We start from the raw sequence: 18449 nt of genomic DNA, 5'->3' as shown, positions 1-18449 counted from the left end.
GAATAGAAGTAGCAATCTGCATAAGTACCAGCTTGCAAGCACACATACCTCAGTCATTCCTGGAGTAATTAACTGAGCATACAATAGTTCATCAAATTACAGACAAGCCATCATACCACTGAGAGCAGCTCACAAACGGGAACCATCACCACAGCACTTCTGATTTCCTTTCCAGATGAGCTATAAAGATTAAAACAGTCAGGGACCAAATGATGCACCACTCAAAAAACAAAAAAAAAATTCAAAAATATACTGCCTTTGACAAGATTGTGCAATTCCTCCTACAGCTCTCGCTGATTGCTTCACTGTTCTCTATTTTTATATATTTACACAACAGGTACTTGCTGTGACATTGATTCTGACAGAAGTTTGTATCTGTGCTGCAAACTTCCCTGTACTTAAATTAATTGGCCCAGGAGAGCTGGTTATCTTGGCATTAACCTTCCAAACAGTGGACAGCCAAAATTCTGGTGATAAGGGTAAAGCAGCTTGGCCGTGGTTTGGTGTTTGCAATATTCCAGTAGCACAAGATCTCACCTAAAAAAATTGACTTAATTAATAAAGTTTTTTCAGGAACCCAAATCAGAAAATACAGAAGTATTTCTCTATTTTTTAAAAGGATACTTCTCCCTACAGTGACTGCATTTTATAAAGAAAAACTAAGCCCTCATTTGGTTTAAATACGGATGTCATGCTAAAAAGCCAGTTCTGAAAAACTGTTGCTTATAATACCAACAATTACTGATTTCATGCTAGGTACAACCACAAACACATAAATGCACATAAATTTTTTTCTTGAAAGCCATTATAAAACAGCCCAAGAAGTTAAAACACTCTTATTTTAAAAATGTATCTCAAGATTACTCCAGCCCCCTCCTGCCAGTCAAAGGAGCCCCGTTTTACCCATTTCAAGTGGCCTGGAGCAATCATTAGCATTTTCTCCCCTTAGTAAGGCTCCTCAGTTACCTTGTCTATGACATTTTCTATAAAATATTCCCTTATACAGTTATTTAACAGATTTAAACCGTAGATGTCATTGTGGTCTGAACGTGTCAAAGACAACTTGAGGGAAAAAAATCAGGACACGCAGAATTCACTTTGTCAGTAATTACAATCAAAATTCCTGCAATGTGGCTGGCCTGCTCATTACTTCCTGACTTTGTATCAAACCCCTTATTTACATTTCAGATTACATTTTTCATGAAACAGTAAGATCTATCAGAGCTGAGAGGACTGAAATAATGAGGGAGAAATATTTTAATAAAACGTGTTGGGTCTGCATTACTTCCGTGTCAGAAAGAAAGGTTTCTTCTGTAGCCATGGATCATTTATTCTGTCTCTAAATGAGAAGCAAAAGATGAAACTGATGAACTTTTACTGCCCATTTGTCTTTAGCAGACAATTAAGACAGAAGATCAAAATGGATTATCATACCACGCAGACAACTGGCCCAACAGTAATACATCTCCGGGACCACAGATTTGTAACTCTCTTTTATCCCTCCCCTTTCTTCTTACTCCTTTTTCCTCTCTAAAGGCAATGCTGGCTTTGTGGCTCAAGGGGAGCCAAAAGGCTGGTCATCATTATTCAGTCACAGATGTCAATCTAACCTCCCTTTTTTCTCAGTTTCTAAAGCAGTGAGGCACAATAATTTGTGACAGATTCTTTTACTGTAAGGTACAAAGAACACACAGAATAAAACATCTAGCAGCAGCGAGGGTCTCTGATCAGATGTGCTGGTACATGGGAAATACAGTGTATGTAAAAACAAGCACTGAGAGTTTAGATGAATAAAAAAAAACTTGAAGTGTTTTTCCTTTTTTTTTTTCCCTCTTACTAATAAGTGCTTTACCTTGTGTTGATTTAACTCAAATATTCCTTCTGGATTAAATCATAAATGTTTGATTGCTAGAAACAACTTTTGCCTGCACTACCATGCAGATCATCTCTCTCCCTTGCATACAGAAACACAGGGAGAAATCGAGGGGTTTGTACTGTGCATCTTGGGCTGCAGTGACTTGGCACTCTGACAATTTTTTTCTTCCAAAAAAACAATAAACCAGAAGCTTTAAGAAATAAACCTAACTGGGCTGATTTGCAACCTATATATTTCTCAGAGCTCTAAATTCATCAGTAAAAACATGGATGAAGCTCTTCCTCTCTGGTTTACTTGAATGTTCACAGGTGATTTTTCAAATCCAGATCTGTCAGCTCTGGACAGATTGAGACAGTTCTCCTGTCTCAGAATGTCCAGCTACCAGGACCAGAAAATACTCCTGTGCATCAACAGGAAAAATGTTTCTGAAACCTACTCGAGGCTGAGAAGTTCAACCTCCTCTCTTTTGCTTCCCCTCTAAGTTTGCATGTGCAAAATACGTGACAATGTAAGAACCCACCCCCAGAGCCACACAAACACAGCTCTGTGTGTTTTGGGGGGTCTGACATCAGCCATCGGAAACTCTGACTGGGACTGGGGGAACATCTTAAGAATTTTTATGAGCCTGTGGCTCCTCTGAGTTTGATTCAGTCTTGCATATTCATAGCAATATTATACAAGTCTAATCATTTGCAGCAGAAGAAAGGGGGCTGTTAAGAATTTTATGAAGTCAATTGTATTACAAGGCTCTCCTGTAACACCTTGGTCATGGACACGAGTGACTGTCCCAGCTCTGAAGGACCATTAGCTCACACCCAACTGCACAGTGTGCTGGAAAGAAGTCAGTCCTCAGGTAAACACAAACACAGGCATGTTTATTAACAAATCACAGACCTACAGCGGCAATGGGGCTGCAGTCCTCCACGAGGGTTAGTTCCATGCTGTACCCAAGTGCACAGGAAGTCCTAACAATGAACTACAGTGAAAAGCAGTTCAATAGATGCTTTGAAAAAATATTACTGCTACTACTCCAAACCCACCCAGAAGGCCTGGTCAAGGTCCCCCTGCACAGAGTGATTATAGCCCAACATGAAAACATTTGTCCTGGCCCTGGTGAGCCAGCACAGCTCACAATTTGTGAAATGCTTCAGTCTAAATGACACACAATTTCATGTGGCATGAATACATAACTAGAGGGAAAGGACCTGAGACAAAACAGCTGTGCTGGCCCTAACCTGTTATCACCCAATAGCAGGGACTCGTTGAGGCAGAAGTTATTGTTATATTAAACAGTTATACAATGCCATAAGTTCAGCACTTCCCAGGAACTGAGGTGCAGGAGCTCAGCTGGCACTGACACCCCAGTGCTGACCACCAGCACCCACAGGAACTCCAGTGGCCTTAAGACACCCCAGGAATAATCCCCCTGCCCGGGCTCTGACCCTGGCCCAGTCCACTCCTGAGGAGACACAGGAGAGCACAGGAAAACACAACGTAACCTGAAGTTGCTCATTTCCGAGTCAGCCACAGATTTGGTGAAAAATCTCTAACCCAACCTGTGCTCCAACTAAATGATGAACCCCCGTGTGTCCCACCCACACATTTGGGGTCACACCGTCCCTCGGAGCGGAGCAGAGGCTGCCTGAGCAGGCAAGAATTTCAGAAATGCGCTGGAGTGCCAGGTGCCCAGTTAAACACAGCCATAAACCCTCACACAATGCCGAGAGCTCTGCCAAATGAACTGCGGCTCTGGCACCCAAAGGCAAAAAGGGAAATTTATTAATCAATTTTCCTGCCCGCTCTCATGTTCCCTCGTAAACTCGGGGCTGTAAACCAGCCTTACGAGAGCCCAATTCTTCCGTTTGCTGCCTTCAGTGTAAAAATGTTTGTATCCTTCTGCTCCTAATTACAGCTTCTTTTACTTTCTAAGAATGCATTTATCTCTTTCAGTAAAAAGAGCAGCAATAATATGTTGAACAACCCTGAAATAAATTTTGTCATGTAAAAAATTAATTACGCATTCCAAACCTGGTCACTGTAGCCCTCTGGGAATTGCCTCCGCACCTCAGGATCTGTAAATAATTGACAGATAATATTAATTGGCTTTGGATTAGTGAGCAAGCAGAGAATCACACATTAATATTTGATCAGAAGATGATAGCAACCCTGGCAGGGGATCCAAGGAGGGCAGCTGAGGCTGCTGTGTTGATAAGAGCAGGGAAGGACTTTTCAAGGCTCTCCCTTTACCCTCCTCCAGAAAGACAAAAACTGTGCATAAAACACACACAAAACACGTGAAATCAAAAATGTCTGTGTGTACATACACACATATATATGTAAATATATATATTTATCTATACATTATTTTATAAGGGGAGCCCTGGTGCTGGACTGAACTCCAGGCTGTTACCTTGTGCAATATCTTTCTGGCTGTGATTTGCCAGCTGGGCTTGTCACCAGGAAATGGTTACTCAGGGTACTGAATTTGGGTTAAAATCACACCAGTTCTGCCAGCCCCAGACACTGCACGGGTTTATCTCCACAGATAGTTTTCAGTGATACCAGATTACAAATCTCTCAAAATTACTTTATGTTAAGGTGTGCTCCCCAGCAGACAAAAATATTTATCCAGAATTTGAAAGAGGCAATTAAGGCAGCCCTGGAACCTCTCTCATCAGGAAAACAAGTGTGAAACACTTCAGATTAGCAAGCATTCCAGACTGATGCAACGTCCTTATTCCTCTGGCTGTCAGAATAAATAATATGGTACTATTCCCTGAGAAGTTATCTTAAATTTAATTAGAGATGTTCATAAAACAACAGAATATCATGATTGAAATTATTTATACGACAACCTATTTAAAACAGACCTCTTCAAAGCCACGCATTTTTCAAAGGGATACAGAGGAGAAGGCCACATTCCATTCCACAATTATTCCTTTTTTAATTACAAAAAACCAAACCAAACACTCAGGCAAGAGTTCAAGACAGTGTAAAGCACGTGGAACACCCAAGGTTATCCCCAGAGCCCCCTCCCGGGGTGGGGGACACTCTGCCCAGCCCTGCCCGTTCCATGACACTGTGACACAGCCCCAGAGGGACTGCACGAGGCCACCCCCAGCTCAGCTGCAGGGGAGGGACTCTGGCTGTGGCACCATCCCCTGCTGTCCCGGCTTCTCAGGGCAGGTCACTGAGGGATCCCTTCGGCCGTCGCTGGTTCCGCTGCCAGCAGGTGCCAACTCCCTGTGAGGTGTGTTCCTTCTGCAGGACAAATCCAACAGCCTGGACCTTTACAAACCTTCCAGCTGAACGTTTTCCAGAGAATCAGGTGCTAAGTGTTAACGTTTCACCAGGGCACACAGACAGTCACACGTACAGTGCATCACACTTTACATACACGTGTGAGCAAACCCTTCTGCACAAACACAGCAAAGCAGAAACAAAGCAAGGGATCACCTTTTAAAGCCTTAGTCTGAAAATTCTTCAGTCTCTACACAGGTGAGTGAAGTGTCCAAACACACAGACAGATGTGCCCAGCTGTGCTGCCATGAGCACCCTCCACACACAGTTAGCAATGAAGAGACAGTTCAGCTTCCCACCTTAGCACAGGAAGTGAGGAGCAGTGGTAAGAGGAAATTATGCAACTATTAAGTTGCATATTTTAAAATAATTTTTAAACTAATTATTTAAGGGTAAGATTTCAGGGTTTCACAGGAAAAGAGACCAAACAACAACTCAATCAAGGAAATAAATTTGTATTGCTGAAGAAACCCGTAATGGTGTCTGGAACGTGATACCAACATTCCCCCCCCTTCTACTGATCCATTGCTCTCAAACTTAATATAAATATATATATACATGTACTGACACACATATTTTATCATTTACCACTGTTTTAGAGAAATGAGGAACTAAATTTGACATAAATGCACAGTGTGTTTGCTCTAAACACATTCCTCCATAGATGGCAAGCCGCATTGTCATTCTTGAAAGATCCAACAAAACAGATTAGTCACACAAAGTAACTCTGTGTGTGTGTGCAAACATGTATTTTCCCTGTTTTCTCAGCATCTTGAAGGCTCTTCTGTGTTCCAGGAGCTCCCTGGCACAAGGCACAAGGACAGGCTGCAGGACCCTGCTTGACCACATTTCTGGGAGCCCTGAAAGCCCCTTCCCAGATGACCCATCAGAGATGAGGGGTCTGGGCAGCTTTGTGAGGCTCCAGGATTCACGTGTGAGCACAGCAGGTACAGGGTACCCTGGGCAAACACATCCCTGCCAGTGCCTTTACCATCTCACAGCCACGGGGGGCACTGCCCTGGGTGTCACAGCCCCGGTGACACAGGGACATGGGTTGTGTCCAGCCTCGGGGTGGCTGACCCAGAACCCTGCAGGGAAGGGCCTCACCTTCGAGATGTGCCTGGCAGCCTCCTCACCTCATGTTTGCACAAGTACTTTCTATTTAACATTGTGGCAGCTCCATCACTTCGGCTTTTAAATGGTCTGGGAATATTGACTAAACTTGCAGCATCTTTATTTGGAAAACACTACACAAGGGGAAAAGAAACTTCATCATATCTTACTACAGCTTTCATCCCCCATTCTTCGCTGGTAACCCAGTGTGCATGAGAAAGGTGCTCTCGACTGCACTGACCTACACATACACACATGGTAAAACTACATTTCAGTTCTATGTGGGCATGACATGAAGTTCCAGGACGCTGGAGCACCCTCACTGCACCAAGAGGATTGACAGAAACACATACATTGAAATAGTGGCCCTCGAGACACCTGAGTTTAGGGAATACAAAGAGCTACAAACCAAACATTGCTATTACTCAGTATGGCCAGGCTCTGCCCTGAAAGGACAAGCACAGGGCATCCAATAATGCCGATGGATATGATATCTGAATCATTCTGAACAGGGGAAAATGGTCAGACCATCAGGGATACGGGTGGGTAGCCCAGCCAAGCACTCAGGATTCAGCTTTAATCAGCACCATTAGGATCAGGAAAAACTGCTTCAGCACCCGTGTGAAAATACTTGGGAAAGACACGAACAGAACTGTCAACTCTGCCTGTAAAACTAAAGTAACTTGAGAACTTCAAACACTTTAACTCGCAGTAATTTGTTTTGCACAGCACATGCAAACAGTGAGATGCAGCTCCATTGTAGCTCCAGACAGCAAGAAAACCCTTTGCAACTCAAAACACAGGGAACGCTGTTATTCCAGGTACTTAACAGGCTTTCGAGTGAAATGATGCAAAGTAAACACATGTAAAATACTTTTTTCAAGTTCAGAAGAGTGGAATCTATTTGCTGACACCAGAACAAGGGAAGAGCCAGACTGAAATGCTGCCCAGCCTCTCGCCCCACTCCAGCAAAGCTCTGAGCAGTCACTGATAAGGTTACAGAGCTCTGAAAGCTCAGCGGAGGGCAGGAGACCCTGCAAACCACGGCCAAACACAGTGCAAGTGAACCTCAGACAGGAAAAATCACAGGAATTATGGAGCTGCTTCTCAAACTAAACTTCTCCCAAACCCCAAAACAAGAACTCAGGTTGTGCCACAGGTTGAACCTGTGGCATGGTAACCTAGTATCTCCTGTTTATCTTTCATTACACCTGAGTTGGTAGTTTCAGCTCACAAAGATGACAAGATCCACACAGTTTGTGCCTAAAGCAACTGCTGACAAACAGCCATCTATTAATATTAATCACACGCTGAAATACAGCACTGGAAGTTGTAAGTTACAAGCGTAAAGCAGTAAGAATACAAACAATAACACTCCAAAATAAAGCTAAAATACACCACCCCACCTGGAATCTCCCATTCTTACGTGGCTGTAAGTGCAGTGAAATACATCTGTCACAAACTTAAACATAAACTGCTGGTACCAAGACAAATGTTGATTTTATTCCTATTGCTCACACTCAGGTTTAAAAAAGCTTTTAAAGCAATGGCATGTCACACAAATGTCCTGAGATTCACTTCCCAACCTGACACACATCACTGGAAGCCTCTTCCCAGAGGATACAGCTCCACACAAAGCAGCTCCTGCCGTGAGATCTCAGTTGGCCACAGAGCTGGAGCTGCCCCAGCCCTTGTTCCTCAGCACAGACACCCCGACCCCGGGAGAGCTGTTTGGAAAACCACCTATGGAACGGATTCCGTGGCTGTTCCTGCAGCAGCTCCTTTGCAATGATTTCAAGAGGAGCTTCCCAGGGAAGCAATGGAATCAATTCTCACACGACCAACGGGCGACTGAGCGTGGGGTTATTCTGGACAGGGACAGCAGAGCAAGGCTTTGCAGCAGCACCTGAGTCCTGGCCGGGCATTTAGAGGTTCCCTCCAAACAAAGCCCTGAGCCCACAGGAGTGAGCACAGGTCTCACTGCCAACACACTCAGCTTTTCCCTCCAGGAGCAGAGATTCCACACCACTCTGGGTGCATTATGCAGAGCACTGTATTGATTGCTCAACCACATTCAAACTATTATTGTCAGTATTTCATTAAAAACATGAATGTTTCCAAGTTCTAAAAGCTAGTGCTGCCTCTCCCTGCACAATCTTGTCCAACAAAAAGCCAAATCCAGCCGAATATTGAAATTAGCTGTGAACTGTATAATCCCATTGTTCAATTTCATGGCATTTAAGACACTACCTTCCCCTCCTCACAAGTCTGGATGTTAATCCATGCTGGAACCTGATTTAATTTTCCAGATGACAGGATGGGAACATGCTACAATGGCATATTAGTGTAACTATGCTGCTCTTTTACTCTCAACTTTTCTTACATCATAAAGTGAGTTTTGCCTTTAAAAGAGGCATGCTTGGTTACTTCTAAAAATAGCCCAACTCAGACTGGTCTGTTATTTGAATTGTATGGAAATTATAAAACCAGGGAAGTTTTCAAAAAATTACCAGAAAATACTTCCCAGAGTTAACCACGCAAACCCAACACAAACTGACCTGCTCCTTTTGATAAAAGTCAGCCAACTTAATCCATACTGGCTACACATCATTCAGATGTACCAATCCCAAACTGAAAAATAGAGTGAAAATTACCTCATTTTTCCTCCCTAATTAAATGATTTACCTCATTCACTTCTTTAAGGTCCTTATAGCTGCAGTCCCTCTAAAATGAACTGGAACCGAATTCAGAGTAACTTTAATTTCAACACCCATTCTCATACTTATGCAGCACAAAAAAAAAGCAATGCAAACTCCTTTCCAAACCTCTGCCAACTCCTGGGTGTCCTGCACTCAGCACAGCCGAACACTCCTGCTTGCCCCCAGACTGCTGCAGCCCGGGAAGCAGAAGCCATCCCGGAGTGGGGGAAGCAGGGGAGGAGGGGAAAAGGCAGGGGGTGGGTGGAGAAAATGCGGGAGAGAAAAAACCTACACACCCAGGACGGCAGATACGAAACCTCAGAACAAGACAAAATACGTAGGGAATAAAAAATTCCATTTTTATTTCATACGCAGCTTTACGACTTCAATCTTTTAATCTTTTCTCCTGAAAGAGCTCCTTATTTTGAAAATGTACCAGTCAGAAAACGAGCCAGATGTAAAGAACATTCTCCACGAGTGCCCTGCACCCCCCCCCCAAAGCCCCTCAAGCAGCACAGAGTGTGACTGCAGGGCCCGAGGCCCCAGCGAGCACAGGGTCAGTGTCCAACCCCCCCAGCCCAGACAGGGCACCCTGACAGCCCAGCCCAGACAGGGCACCCTGACAGCCCAGCCCAGACAGGGCACCCTGACAGCCCAGCCCGGGTCCAGCAGCCAGCCCAGCCCAGACAGGGCACCCTGACAGCCCAGCCTGGGTCCAGCAGCCAGCCCAGCCCAGACAGGGCAGCAGGAAAGCAGAGCCTGCCCTGCCCAGCTCCGGAGGGCTCTGTGACCCCCAGGAGGAGCTCAGTGACAGCCACACTGGGACAGAGCTGTGCACGAGCACGGGGCTGAGGACAGAGAGAACAGACCCCAGCTCTGCCCTCTCTCCCCACACAGCTCCTGGAATCTGCCACAAACCTCACTGGTGACGGGAAAATGCTTTTTCCAACAGCTTCATCTAGAAATGAAATATAAGGTTTGTAATTCAGAGTTCAGTAAAGTGATGCAAAAGCAGGAAAGACTGAGAGCAAAGGCAACATAAAATATACATCACAGGAAACAGGAAGGAGGGGAGAAAACCAGAACAGATTAAGCAAATCACTATGATTTCCATAATTGTTTTTATATTATTAACACCTCGAGAACCAGAGGGGCAGTGAGGAGCAAAACTTTCCTAGACAGCGTTCAGCAACGTCTTATATGTATTTTTGAAAAATACTTCCAAAGCAAAGCAGGTTAAACTACAACTTCCTCACAGATTTTTACTTAACCATGCACAGCTCTGCAGAATGAAGATGTGGAGAGGTAACAGCTCCAACAGCACAAGAATGGCACAAGCTTTAGACCTGTGTCTGTGCACCTGAGCTGCCTGGTTTTCTGGTCCCCCTCCTCAGGGTTTCTGGTCCCCCTGTGACCCATTCAGAGCAAGCCTCAGATATGAGACTTTCACAGCTTCCAGCAGCCAAGCCAACTTCCCATCTAAAGGGGTCTCAGTTACATTCACTCCACAATCCTGCTAAAAAACTAAAGTACAGCAAGGGCAAAGCAGAAACAACACTCCCTTCTTGGATAAGAAGCCAGGGAAACCATTCACTGCCCTTCACCACAAGAAGAGGCTGCTCTGGTTTCCTCACCCCGAGTCCTCAGCAGGTATTTGGTGTCAAGCTCTGAAGTGCCCAGCCTGGCACACACACAGCATTGAGTCAGACCCTTGCACAGGGCACCAGCTTCCATCCTAACTGCTTTTATTTACTCCCCTGAACCCTCCAGGTTTAATCAAAACATTACCAATTCTTTCAATGGAGGTTGTGAAACAGTTGTGTTGCAAGCACAGTGCTCAATATATGAAATACAACTGGGGAAACACCACTCTGTTAAATCTTTAACCTCGTTTGCTTCATCCATACCAAGATCCCATTTTTTAAAAAGTCAGTTGTATAATGGTAGAGACTCATTTAACTAACATTCTAAACTGTAAGAGTAAGGAGACATTTGAAAGCATAAGATGGTTTCAGTGACCAGCAAACTCTGAATTATTTCTTTATAAAGAAGAGCAGAAAATTTTCAGTCCAGATTAATTTTTAAACTGCTGACACTGACAGAACTAAAGCTGGAACTATCAGAAGGAGGTGCACGGGACAGAGCTGAAATTAAAAGGACAGAGATCAAAACCAGAAGTCAAAAAGAGTCGTGATTTGGGGTCCTGTTTGTGACATGTTTCTCCCACCTCCACTTGAGGTGCTCAGCCCCTTTCCCTGCACTGGTTAATGACTCTGGTGGCACCTCAGGCCCACATTAAAGCACGCTTGATGAATCTTTTGAGTTTGCTTTACTCTGCACTTAGGGGGATATTTCTCTTCATAACCATCTGTTCTCCCACCAACCCAGAAATGCAGTGTTCCTGGCTATCTAAGCCAAACTCCAGGAGTCCTGCAAGCAGCAAATTTTGAATGGATTATGTTTTTAATTCTTTTTTTTTCCCCCCTATAATTCTAGTCAGCAAATCATACAGCAGCTAGAACTTGCAAAAAAATATAATTAGGTAAAATTGTATTTCAATGGTCAAGAAATGCACAAAGCCTGGCTTACAAACTGAAATACGAAGTGTCTTGAAACATTTTACAGGCTGCCTGTAATAATTATACAAAAGGGTTTAAATGTAGAAGTTGAATGGGAACACCTACTTTAATTAGGGTTTTTTTGGTTTTAATAATTTTTTATTTATTTGTGTTTGATCAGTATGTTTTTTTCTCATAACCTTTTCACCACTCTATAAATTTAATAGAGATATGTTTCAAGTGCTCAGGCCATGCATACTGACTTTGTTTCTCTCCTGCCTCTTTGTATTTATATCCTGAGACAGCAGAGTTGCCTGGTGACAGTCCCCTCACTTGCACAGCAGCTGGCAAGCCCTCCTTGTCCTGGAAATATGAAAGAAACAGTTCACCAATATTTCATGCTCTGACTAAAATGTGACAGTCTGGAGGTGCCAGTACCACACAGGGCACATGGGCAACCTTTCACAAGCTGAGATTTTTCTAAAGTCTCAGAGGCAAGAAAGGGAGAAAAATAAAAAGACCTTCATCACATCCAGCTAACACGCAGCAAAAATTAATCCTGACTAACGAATTAATCCAGAGTAGTGCATCATCTGGAGTTGAACAATGCCACCCACAAGCAGGGATTGTCTGAATCTGCCAGTTTGACTCAGATTCCCAGAATGCAAACTCTCAAGTCGCACAAGATAAGACCAAAGCAATGAGAGCTTTGACAGTTTTACAAGAAACAGTCACCTCTTTAATATTTACAAGCCCTGTATTTCAGATTGCTCCTCTTTGCCTACCTGCTGCCCAGGCTTTGCTGCTCCTGAATGGTCAAGCACGTGCAGCCCAAAACAATGGCTCTGAGCTCACTTTGTACAGCAGCAAAGAGGAGTTATATTTGATAATGTCAGAGTTTAGAGCCAACTGAATTAATACCTAACATTGCCATATTCAGGACCTTCATTTAAAAAAATCCTGACTCAATTGATTTCATGAGGAATTTTTACATAATGTCATATTTTCTACTTTTTTGTGTCAAGCGGATAATTTTTAATTTGGTTGTTGTTTTGAAGAAAACCAGGAATAGCAGCTTATTGTCATATTGCTTTTGAGCAATACTGTGTTAAAAGGTTTTTACTGTGTAAAACCACAACGTGGCCAGGGCAAAAAATCAACTACATTACAAAACCTAAAGGAATTGCTAATGAAAACAAACAGTATTTTCCAAAACACCTCCAGGCTTTTCACTACTAGAAAATACTTTGAGTTTTATAAGCATTTTCCAAACTACTTTATTTTCACTATTTTTGCTCTTAGTTTTAATGATAGTTTGGCCATTTAAATTTGGGAATAACCTGTATTTTCCACGCATTAGAGAACATTTTACAACTGATTAACTTTTTTTTTTAATTTCTTTCCAAAATCCACCAATAATTTCAGATTATCAGACAAACACATAAAGTACTGCAGAAGTACACTCCTTTCTATACAGACCACCACACTCCAGGTTTCATCTGAACTGACTGACAAAGCACATGGAACAAAGTGTTGTAGTCAACCATAAGTTCTCCAAGTGTTGTAGTAAGGAAGGAAAAACAACCCCCCTTTTCTTGAGCAGCTGTGCCACTGCCCCCAGCACACAGAGAGCCCTTCCTCGTCCACAGGCACAGGGAGTGCTGACCCCTGAGCCTCCAGCCAGGGACCTTGGGGGTGTTTAGAGCCCTGAGCTCACTGATGCCCAGCTCTGACAGTGCCAGCCTGTTTGCAGCTGGCACCCAGTTAAACACACACAGACTGGTCCCAGTGAGCTCACCCAGGGCTGCAGCACCACCCAGGCTCCAAGGAAGCCTAAAACTGAAGCACTACCCGAGGGGAGAGTTTGGAAGAACAGCAAAAGCATCCAACACACTCCCCTGCAAAAAGTTCCTGTGGGTCAGATGTGCTGATGGTAGAAGCTGAACTTCTTGAACAGCATCAAAACTTAGTGGGGGTGAGGGGAAACAGGTCCTAAGGTGGCAAAATCCATCTCATGTAGCTGATGTGATGAAAGAAAACCAAAACCTCAGAGTGTTCCAGGGCTCCCAAGGACTCCTCTCTCCTGGAATGAAGTTCCCCTGGCCAGCAGCAGACACCCCCAGAGGGCTGGGGATCCCCAGAGGTGCAGGACAGCCCAGCTCCTGCTGCAGTGCTGTCAGAGCTGCTCACAGAGCTCACTGTGCCCCTGGGACGCTGCAGCTACAGGAGGGGCTGGGAGAAAGCAAGTTTACACATTTAAAGCAGTGCTGTGAGCTCGAAGGAAAATTTGTTTTATATAAAGAGAAGCTTGTTGATCTTCAGTGCAGCTAGACAGGAAATCTATCATCTCACTAAAACAATTTAAAGCATTTCTGCTACCGGGGAAAAGGCAAGGGTATCAAAAGGAATTTCAACCGCAAAACAGCAAAGAACGTCTTCAGATATTTGATACTTCCAAGATACAGGAGAGCACATATCCAGCTACCAAAATGCCCCTGAGAGAGCAGGGAAAGCTCTCCTACAGACAGCAAGCCCTCAGAAGCAGCCTGTCCAAATCCCTGGGCAGGTTGGTGGGGCAGCACATCCCGGCAGGTACTTCCCCTCGGGGATGGCTACAGTGCAGGAGCCCCCCTGCTCCCCCTGCTCCCCCTGCTCCCACTGCTCCCACTGCTCCCCCTGCTCCCACTGCTCCCACAGCTCCCACTGCTCCCCCTGCTCCCCCTGCTCCCCCTGCTCCCACGGCGTGCCCAGCTCTGGGAGCAGGACAGGGCAGCAGTTCCAACACACCTCACACACTGCAGTGAGCTCAGGGCTGTGGCAGCTCTGTCCCACAGGAGCTCCCTGTGAGGAGCCCACGCTCCCTTCTTTAGCTCAGTCCATGTCTGACTGGCTTTCTGAGCTCTCTGCTCCCCAGCTGCTTTTTCCAGGTCTGAACCCACAGCTCTCTTGTGCTCTCATCAAAAGAATTCCAACTATCAACAGGTTGTTTCCAAAAACTCTCCTTCCTGATAAACCCTTATTTGCCCCGTATCCAAACACGCATTTTGGAGCACAGACATGAACAACATTTCCTTAATGAAAACTAAACACCCCTCACTGACTGCAGCACCACAACACCAGCACTCCAACCCATCATTGTCCCACAGAGGCTCCACAGCCTTTTCTTAAGTGATCAAAGTAATGACAAAGTTCTCTCCATCTTTTTACACAAGCATATATGTTGAATTTTTAAACATGAAAGATTAAATTAGAAGTTACCCACACAAACACAACTCCTTTTAAAAGGGCTCAAAACACTGTATTTACATCTGCAAGTACTCACTTTATTACTACAACCTTTATAACAGAGCTTAGGTTTGCTTCAAACAAAACAGGGTTCTCAGTGATAGAGGCCCAAGAAAAAGCCCTGCATACAGTTAGTCTACAAAGAATTAACTGGATTAATTAGCAAGGGATTTGAGAAGCAGCTTGGAGCTAGAAAACCAAAACACTAAATTGTTTAAATACTTTGGCAATGGATCAAGGTTTCTAGGCAGCCCTATGTTCCATTCTCTCCTTTTTTTTTTTTGCTCGGTGTTTTAACACATTTAACCTGACGAGGTACTTTTTCATGAGATATGAATGACACTGTCAAAATACCAAAAAAGAAGATGTGAATTAAAAAATGCCACAAGCTGTTAGCAATTCTGCCAACATGTATGAGCCCAGGCAACATTAATTAAAAATCAATAGCTTAGGACATAAATAGCTCTCATCCCTGTTATAGTATATCTCTAACATAACTCTTTATTAAAGCAAAAAAGGCAAAAAAAAAGCCAGTGTCTCTGCTATTATACTGACTGAATTGACCACAACAAAGCAAAAGGAATAAGGCAAAAACCCTGAGCCAAGAGAGCCCTATGAGAAAGGGAGGACAGGCACATGAATGATTGGAATGCTTCAGCCCTGCACTATCATTAACACAGAACTGGCTGCAAACAGCCTCACTGCAAATACTTGGGGAACAAGTTACCAGGAACAACATTCCGTGTTTTCAGTGCTAATATGAGTCTATACAAAGTCCTGCATGCCAAGGAAATGAGGATAACGTGCACATCTTCCTGTCAGCTACAGCTCATTAATCAGTATTTTTATTATGCATCTCAACTAAAGACTGAAAAATTCTCTGATAATTATAAAATAAAGGTGAGAAAAGGCAGGAAATTGCACTCAACCTTCTTCTGCTTTAGTGACACCACCTTCAAACTAAAGTTACACTAGAAGTCATCAAAGCTAAAAGATTTAAGCTACACAAGGAATAGATTGCAGTGGAAGAGCAGATCATAAAATCGTAGGACCCTTAGAGTGGAATTCTCAGGACAAAAAGGGTTATTTTGACAGCCACGTTTCCAAAGTCAGCTCTCCCCACTGTCCTGCAGCAGATCCCATGTGCAGGTGCAGTTCCACCCAGCCCAGCACACGGAGCTGGGGCTGGACAGCAACCCCACCCTGGGACTGGCACCGAGGGCAGAAGAGTCTGGAGCAGCAGGAGGCTGAATTTACCAACAGCTGCTATTGCACATTGCTGCAACTGCAGAGAAAACTTTCAGAAATACCAGTGGGAAATACTGAATATATATACAGGACAGGAGCTTCACAAAACCCCAGCCAAGCAGAGCCCCATCTCTGGGCACAATCCCAGATTAATCCCAGTTCACTCCTGTTAGGGAATGGAGGCAGGAAGGACCAACCTGTCAGCTCCCAAATGCACACATTTCACCACGTCAGCTGCACGTGGAGCCCCACCTCAGAGCTGTGCTTTGGGACACTCCTGCCTCTTCCCATTCCCTTGCCATAATCCCACCTCCCAAAGATTTATCCCAAAGATATATTCTTGCAGCACAAGAAACCCAAAGGTCCTGTTCACAGAGCACAGACACCAAGTGTCAGCACAGGGGAACAAAGACTCCACTTCTCACAAGATCTTTTGGCCTAACTCTTCACTGAGCTACAGTCAGAAATTATGTCTTTCATTCTCAACTGTTCAGATTCCATCCCAGCCACTGCCAGCTTCAGTTAATCTTGTTTAAGGTGCACCAAATCCAAGGTTCTGTTGCCACATTTGATATAACACAATTCTTCACCTAGAAAGTTCATTATGCAATCTTAATTTTTAGTAGAAGTACATTAGAACACAAAACTGGTGCTATTTGAGTTCCCTTAAATAGAATAAATTGAAATGCCACTAAGTTTCCCCAATAATGCTTTATGTCACTGTAAAAATACAAATTGTCACTTTATTAATGTTTCAATCATCTGCTCCACTGAAGGGTCAAGAAAATAAAGCAATTCAGGGACTTTGCTAAATCATGTCTCCCTTTTACCTTATCATCATAAATTAAACTGAGCAGAAGATGCACCAGCAATTTGTAAACTCTTTCAAAGGACCTGATTTACATTTTCCTTCTCTAAAGATGAAGATATCCCCCAACACGCTGCATTTGTGTTAAATATTAAATAAAGACCCTTACACTACATACATGGCAGAAATAGAAGATATTTCTGATATGTGGTGGAATTACTTTTAGCAGTCCAATGCTGTTTATAACACTGGTGCAAATACTGCCACCAGTAAAGAAATAAACATTAAAAAGGTGTCCTTTAAGCTTCCCTTTAAGGCATCTCCCATAATCGTATAATTTGCTCTGGACATCATTAAAATGTAAAGTTAATGAGGATTCAGCTGAAAACAGAAGAAATGTAACCTATTTTCAGGCAAAACTTCTAACACTGCAATCAGAGGGAAAACCTCTTTGATGTCTCTTTGTCTCTTCTCATTAATTTTCTTTTGGTTTAAAAAAAACACAAAGGCTGTTTAAACTAAAAAATGCATAGAAGTTTAAACATGGTAATTATAGTCGAGCTGCAATGAGGTCATTAGGTTTTTAAAACTTTGAGATAAACAAAATTGAGATGTATGACTATTTTAAAAACATGTCAATACTCAATTTTAATTGTCCATGTGATTGATACACACTGTAGTCCAAGGATTTGGTCTGGATACAGAATTGCTTCAAGATGATTTAGTGAAAGAGCCAATCCCATGGCCAGGGCAGAGCAAAGCAGTGGAGAAATGCACCAAAATGCAAAGCTGTAATTACTGTATTACTGGATGCCACTTTTAATATTTCTGAGGGGAACAACACAGGCTCTTTGCCACCCGTGCAAGAGAGATGGCAAATGGGGAGATTCTGTTTCTCTTTGCCTCTACAGTTCATGAGGGAATAAAACATGAGCAGTTACATCATTCCACTTACTCACATCTGTTCCTGTCCCTGGACACTGCCAAGGTGCACACTAAGCTGCACACTTCTGGTTTAACGTGGGAATTCTTTCCAGCAGAAAACATCTATGAGAGGTATTTAATGACACAGTACAGATGGAATCTGTGACATACTGTAGTGGCAGATACTTTTAGCAAATAAGATTATGATATACAAAAGGCCTTAAGCCACACAGGACAAACATAAACCTGACCTTTAGTGCAGAAGGACATTAATCACAGTGGAACAGAAGATCTCAAGGATCTCCCAAGTATCTTACAGACATAAATGAAGAGTAATTTACTGAAGAGGTGTAACAATGTGGGAATCAATTCCGGAAAAGGTAATGTTACCACTATTCATATTCACAGCCACACAGTTTCAAAGTAAATGAGTCTTCAAAGGAAGTAAGTCTGGGATTGAGTTAACACCTGTAGAATGCAATGGGAGTTGGGAGTGCAACTCCTTTCACCAGCACTTCAAACCCCAGCACAGATTCTAAGCATGGAAATTCTTTTGGCTCCAGTGTCAAACCCAGCACCCAAGGTACCCCTGGAGTTCTTTTCCCCATTCCCTCCCCGGGTGCCTGCAGTGTCAGAGT

At 43.5% G+C, this 18449-nt stretch overlaps 1 protein-coding gene across 3 annotated transcripts in view; it reads right to left on the bottom strand.

The window, feature by feature from the left end:
- The window catches only part of DENND1A (DENN domain containing 1A), a 153244-nt gene that overhangs the window by 119793 nt on the left and 15002 nt on the right, over window positions 1–18449 (bottom strand). For all 3 annotated transcript variants that reach the window (XM_027650060.1, XM_027650058.1, XM_027650059.1), the window contains exon 3: window positions 3905–3948. In XM_027650060.1, the coding sequence (XP_027505861.1) occupies window positions 3905–3948 (44 nt within the window). The remainder of the gene's footprint in view (window positions 1–3904; window positions 3949–18449) is intronic.

This window comes from Corapipo altera, unplaced genomic scaffold (genome assembly GCF_003945725.1).
Source record: "Corapipo altera isolate COAL_440 unplaced genomic scaffold, ASM394572v1 268, whole genome shotgun sequence".
NCBI lineage: Eukaryota > Metazoa > Chordata > Aves > Passeriformes > Pipridae > Corapipo > Corapipo altera.
Note: the sequence above shows the minus strand (reverse complement) of the source record. Positions and strands in the feature narration are given on the sequence as shown.